This window comes from Ictalurus punctatus, chromosome 16 (assembly GCF_001660625.3).
Source record: "Ictalurus punctatus breed USDA103 chromosome 16, Coco_2.0, whole genome shotgun sequence".
In the NCBI taxonomy this organism is placed as follows: Eukaryota; Metazoa; Chordata; class Actinopteri; order Siluriformes; family Ictaluridae; genus Ictalurus; species Ictalurus punctatus.
The window spans coordinates 9,548,196-9,555,137 of NC_030431.2; the positions used below are offsets into that span (position 1 = coordinate 9,548,196).

The following is a 6,942-nucleotide window of genomic DNA, read 5'->3' on the forward strand; positions in this document are numbered from 1 at the left end:
TTCACAAGCAGGTTGGCCTGGGCCACATGCCTACAGGTGATACCTGGATCATGTCTATGGGGTTAGAATAATAACAACCCCATTATGTCTATGGGGTTGTTTCATAATTCCAAATAAATAGATTACGAGCCACAAATAAATGTAGCGAGATTCGCAAATATCAAGTTCACAAATAATGAGATTTGCATTTTTACAAATGTTTTTATATCACAAACACAACTCTGCCTGACATTCGTTTGTGGATTACTCCTGTGCATTTGTGGACTTTGAAACATTTTTAGCATCACGAGTGCACACAAATCCACAAATAGGTGGACTCTCAATCTACTTAAGCCAATCGGATAACAGCCATATTGCACTGACCAACCATGGCACGTTCTCAGTCTGAGTCACGTTTTTTTTTACAACCAGGGCTTGTCCCCTTAGTTCCAGTAAATCAAAATCTTAAAGCTACAGCATAGTGACATTCTAGACAGTTGTGGGTTTCCAATTTTGTGGCAGCAGTTTTGAAAAGGCCCACGTATGGGTGTGACTGTCAAACACAAACTTTTGGCCATGTAGTTGTGTATATAATATTAAGGAGAGGGAAAAAAAAATCAGACATGATTTACCTTTTTGATTAATTTTTTTTGTTTGTTTGGTTTTTTTTTTTAAACAGGGGTGACTCTGTGACTGCAATAAGGTGCATGTGCACTAGGAATTATCCATGTTATTCTAACTGCTGGTTATCTGGAGTTCTTAAGAACTGCTGGACAAATTTAACCTGCTTGTCTTCTTTAGCCCAAGTATGAAAGGAAACAGGCACATGCAGGGCCATGGAAAATGGCTCATTTTGAGCTTGGAAATGTATTGTTTGAGGGCTTTCTTGAGGTTCAGTTAACATTTGATTAATTTATATATATATATATATATATATATATATATATATATATATATATATATATATATATATATATATAACAATTATAAAGTAATCTCCATCACTGAATTCACACCGACAAGCCAATCGAATGGGTGAGAGCTCACAGTACTTGTCATCATGAACAGGAGAATTAAAAGTTGTCCAATTCTACTTCCGATACATACAAAGTCTACAGTAATAATAAGCTTGGTTCTCATTTACAGCATGGAGAAGACTGTAACAACGTTTACACAGCTCATGGCTGATTGGCACCCACTCAGAGCAGTCCACCGAGCACAGTGCAGCAACTGTCATAACAAGAACCAGAAGAGGAAATTGGTCTTACAGAGGTGATAGGATGATAGATACTTTTTCTTTTTATCCCACTGATTTTTTTTTAGTGAGCCGTGATATTTCTTCATGCTGTACTATATATTTTTATAATGTATGTGATCCAAATTTATTCATTATTTATTTATATTTTTGGTAATTTCTCTTATTTCTTCTCCAGAATTTCTTCGGTGCTTGCACTACACTTTGTGGAGGGACTGCCACGGAGAGACATCTCCAAGTACGCATTTGATTTCCATGGCACGCACTACAAAATCAAAACTATTATACAATACAGTGAACAACGTGAGCACTTTGTCACATGGATCCATCAACCAGATGGTGAGTCTCAGCCTTTATATGAAATACATTTCAGCTAATGTATTTCTTTTTCTAATTAAGTTGATAAGTAACTTAAGTTCCACTTGTATAGTTTTTGATATATTGGTAAGAATAGGACCCTGTTGGATGTTTATGGGTAAAGTTATGATGTACTGCTTGTGTTGTCAGAAGGAACATTGTGCTGTTTTCTGATTCTGCACAATCTGTAATGTTTAATTTCTCTAAATACCTACATAATTTAGAAAGCCTACTAAAAATCTTGCACCAATCAATAATGGCACTTTTGTTGAATGATAGAAGGTTGGGCACATGAATGACTGTAACATAAAACTGGATTGTCAATTGTTGGCTAGACTGAACAGAGAAAATTTTTTAAAGGGGGGTGGCAAGAATGCCAGTCACAGAGTAGCAAAAGGTTGTTATAGCATTTGATATGGAAACAGGACACCGGTAAAATGAAGTCTCAGATTTTTCCAGTGTGTTGAAATGGACGTTATTAACAGGTCTATGACAAATGGGATATACTTGTGTAATTATTTGGAATAAAACTCAAATTGACGAACACAAGACCGTGATGGAATCCTCACCTGACAGAGTGCTTGCACTGCCTCCTGTAGACAGACAGACAGATAACCAGGAGAAGCATGGGGGGATATTTGAGCAGAGACCTTTTATTTAGGTGTGCAATTGTGAACATCCTTTGTCTAACGCAGTGGTTCACAACCAGGGGGGCTTGGAAGGGGGACGCAAATTGTTTTCAGGAGAAAACGGACAGGGCATCATTTGGGTACTAGGTGTGTTTTTATTTGCTTTTCAATAAAAGAGAAAAAAGAATCTGTATTTTCTTTTTGCTGGGGAGAGGCGGAGCTTAGACTGCCTTTTATCTAGCTGTCAGTGCAGACCAGTGTTACCAACTTGGCGCATTTGCAGACTCCTTTAGCGTGTTTTTTTTTTTTTTTTTTTTTTGCAAAAAACTAAAAGCACCTAGTGACACATGTAGTGACTTTTTGGACAAACCTTAGCAACTTTCCAAATGTCGCCAGTACTATCCTACAAGTGCGAGGTCTTGCTTTCCCGCTGCACTCACACCTCTCTGCATCTGCTCAGTTCAGTGAGTGGCTGAGAGCTGGAGATTTAACAATGTCATGGATAACACTTCATCCCAATTTGCATAATTTTCTCATTTGTTAGTCACTTTGGATAAGAGCGTCTGCTAAGTGAATAAATGTAAATAATTCGTATGTGAATGTTTTTAGAATGTAAGATGAATGTAATGCAACATCTTTTACATGTAAAATAAATGTTATTATAGTCTAGTTCTCTTGTTAAAAGTGGTTATAGTGTTCAGAAACATTTTGATCCTTCATGTTCCATACCTGTCTGTTATATAGTTTTATAAAAATGATTTTTAAAAAGCACAGGTTATGAAAAGTAATTAAAGTACAAACACACACAATCAAAATAAATCTGTCTATCAAAAACAGATTATAGATTAGGTATATATGACCGATTTTATATAGAACAGATAATCATTATACCTGGTCTCCTTCAATATTTTTTTTTGGGGGGGGGGGCTTGGGTGGGGCTTTCGTTAGAAAGGGATGAGAAACTCCGGTCTAATCGCATCTGCTAAGTGTTAATATTTTTATTTGAGTGTGTGTGTGTGTATGTATGTATGTATGTATATATATATATATATATATATATATATATATATAATATAATATAATATAATATAATATAATATAATATAATATAATATAATATAATATAATATAATATAATATATATATATATATATATATATATACATATATAATGTAATATAATATACACATACACACACACAAAAATAATATAATTAATTGATTATGAAAATCGTTGTCAATGAATCTCATTATCGATTAGTTGGTCTGTGCACAGCACGTGGTACGTTTGTTTTGAAAACACGCATCGGAGAGTAAATACTAAAGTTGTGTCCCAAATGACGTAGTATACACTTGCACTATGTACTCTGCTGTCTATTGTATGAATTTTAGAAAGGTAATATGATCTCAAATGTAACACTAGCGTTTTTTTTACTAACCGGAAGTATAAGCTGTTTCCCAGTCAGTGACGCATGATGTCATATGCACTTAATGTGATGCTGCTGGCTTTAGCAGATACCCAACGTCACCGACAATGACTTTCTTCAGTTTACTGTTGGTCAACGTTACCTTTTATTCCCAACATGACCTTAGTCACCATCAGATGAGGCGTAATCAAGTGACTGAGGAAGAAATGTGCAACTTCCAAGTCTTCTATGGCAGAGGCGCATTTTATATTAAACAAAGCAGAGTTTGTGTAGCAGGGACACTTGTGTGCCTTGTGTCAGCCGTGTGTGTGTGAGATATATATATATATATATATATATATATATATATATATATATATATATATATATATATATAATTTTTTTTTTTTTTTTTGATGTTTCGACAAGCAAACATTTGATCCTGTTTGAAACTGTGCCTATTAATAAAGATGATATGCTCTGTTAAATGGCATTCAAAATTTACATTTTGTAGTAATTTTATAATTTAAATTAACATAAAACAGATCACTCACATGGAAAAAGTAACCTTCAAATATATAAAATTAGTTATTCAATTATTAGTTGTTCAACATGCCAAGATTTAAAGAGTTCTGTAAGGCCTTCAAAAAAAAAAGATTGTGGATGCTTACGAGTCTGGTAGGGTTTATAAAGATCTCCAAATTATTTGAAATACATCATTCCCATGTAAGGAAAATAATCTACAAATGGCGCAAAAGTCCCGGACTAGCCGTCCCATCAAATTTAAAGTGGACCTTTCAACAGTATAATGATCCTACTAGCAAATCCACCAAGAAATGGTTCAAAAAGAAGAAATGGATTTTTATGGAATGGCCTAGTCATTCCATAAAAGCCCGGATTTGAATCCCATTGAAATGTGAGGGGATTTGACATGAAAGAAAACCCTCATGCATACAACTGAAAGAATACTGCATGGAAGAGTGCTCATAAATTCCAGCATGCCTGGTGGACAATTATGCAAAACGCTTAAAAGGTTATTTCTACTAAAGGAGGCATTACTACCTTTTGAGGCCAAGGGTGTACTTACTTTTTCCATAGAAGAATATCACTTTTATTGATACTTCTGTTGAATAAATGATTGAAAAGTATTCCTTGTATTTTTTTGTTCAAGTATATCAACCTTATTAATAGGCACTGTTTCAAAGATGTTCAAACGCTTGCTTGTCCAAATATGTCAAAAACGTCAACAGTTACATATAATTACAAAATTTAGACAGTGCAAAAAAAAAAAGTGCAAAAGTTGACACTCATTCTTTATTCCTATAAAGATACACAGTACTTTATCATAGGAATATGATACACAATACTGTATCATATTCTTATGGTAAAGTATTGTGACCAAATATAATTACTTAAGTACTTTCCATTTTTCTCTCAAGTTGGTTTAAACGAAATTGAACGAGAATCCCATTCACCATAGGCTTTTGTTCATGTTTTCTATGTGTGGTTTAAATTTAATGCAATTATTTCACTTTTCCACAGGATTATGGTTAGAATTCGATGATTTGAAGTACCCTCACTGCATAAACCACAGGAGGTTTACACTCCCAGCCAGTCAGTTCCACCTCGTCTTCTGGGAGGCAGTTTCGAGAGAGGTGTCTCGGCTTCCTGATCCTCTCTCTGATAACACCCCTACTCAGAGGATGAGTAAAGTGGTTGATGTCTTTCAAGATGTAACTAATTCTGTACCAGATGATGCATGCATCATGGAGGCCTTGAATGGAAATAAAGACAATAATGAGGCTGTCAGTACCTGCGATTCTTCAATAGGCAGTGCAACACTGCTTGATACTTTTGAGGGCCTTTCGCATAGTGATATTGTCACCCTTACACTGGTTGAGTTCAAAGACGATGCTGAAGAAAACACAAATTTCCAGGAAAAGGTAATGGGGCCAGATGAGTCTAACATCACAGAACCATTTCACCTACTAGAGAAAAGCTCTGACCATCAAACTGAATGCACTGTAAAAAGCAAGAAGGGTGGTGCTAAGGAAGTTTCACCTTCACCAGAAATGATTCTTCCTTCAGTAGTAAAAGCATCAGAATCTGCAGAGTCACCAAGAGTGAGCAAGTGTCCACCTGCTCTCCACTCTTCAAATCCTAGTGCCTCCAACCTATCATTTTTATTTCATCGGCATCCTTCACACCAGTCCACACCATTAAGAGCACCCCTTCATGCCACTCATCCAAAAGTTGACCTAAGATTTGATGGCAATGAGTCCCTCCTGGCTAAGCCTGCTGAGCTCTTTGGTGGATACAGAACAAAGAATCCACCAAATCCAGTCCCTGGAGGACCTTTAAGGCCTCCATTTGTAAAATTGCCCAATGTTCCACAGAAGCCATACAGCTGCCTTGATGGTGTAACGTCTGTGGGCCCAGTTTCCACACTGGTGAAATCTGCTAGCCAGAACATCCCAAATTCATCTCTGTCAAAAATTGTCTTATCCACTGAAGCTCTTAGACTGAAACTGATGAAAAGACTAAAGGCCAAGAAGAAGAAGCTGGCAAAGTTAAATCAACTGCTCAGTATAGAGGAAGGTGAGTCTACTCCCAGGCCAGACAGCACATATATTTCCTCGCCATACTCTGTCACCTCCAGTACATCAGCCTATGATAGCCCAGCATTTGATAATTTCTTTGCTGAGCTGCTATCTCCAGCCATGAGTGCCAGCAATCTGTCACCTGACAGCACAGGCCTCTTGGAGATGCTAACCAACAGCCAGAGCGCTGGGACATCAGAAAGCAGCTCTCAGGAGAACTTGGTGGCAGCTTCTAAGCTTCCAGTTCTAAATGACCCTTCATCTACCAATGACAACTTTCTTGATGAATTGATCTCAGGATCAAGGGAGCAGCAAGCTGTAATTGAGAATGCTGAACTTAATGCTTTGGATATATTCTTTTGATCAGTGTTTTATGTTTTTTGTCCTTTGCACCAGTATACGTAAGGCTGGGAAGTTAAAATTACTAACTAAAGATCCATTCTTGTCATATAGATGCTATGGATTTCATTTGTATAAAAAACAAGCTGTTCTTGGCTCAAGTGAACCACCAGTATGAGATCGCTTTGCATCTTCCATCCAACTTGAAAAGAACAGATTCTGCATCAGCAATCAAGGACTGATTCTAATAGAGGCAAATACTTTAAGTTGTAATGTGTATAGAATTGTGTACATTTGAAGTTGATGTTTCACTATCCAGACTGTGCACAAAGTACTGCACATTTTTGTACAACAAAATAAACTGGAATATTTCTTTA

At 36.4% G+C, this 6,942-nt stretch overlaps 1 protein-coding gene across 4 annotated transcripts in view; it reads left to right on the forward strand.

Moving 5' to 3' along the window:
• The window catches only part of uspl1 (ubiquitin specific peptidase like 1), a 49,725-nt gene extending 42,783 nt beyond the window's left edge, over positions 1-6,942 (forward strand). For all 4 annotated transcript variants that reach the window (XM_017489552.3, XM_053686818.1, XM_017489553.3 and 1 more), the window contains 3 exons: positions 1,126-1,251; positions 1,413-1,573; positions 5,169-6,942. In XM_017489552.3, coding sequence (XP_017345041.1) covers positions 1,126-1,251; positions 1,413-1,573; positions 5,169-6,589 — 1,708 coding nt within the window. In that variant the 3' untranslated portion in view covers positions 6,590-6,942. The remainder of the gene's footprint in view (positions 1-1,125; positions 1,252-1,412; positions 1,574-5,168) is intronic.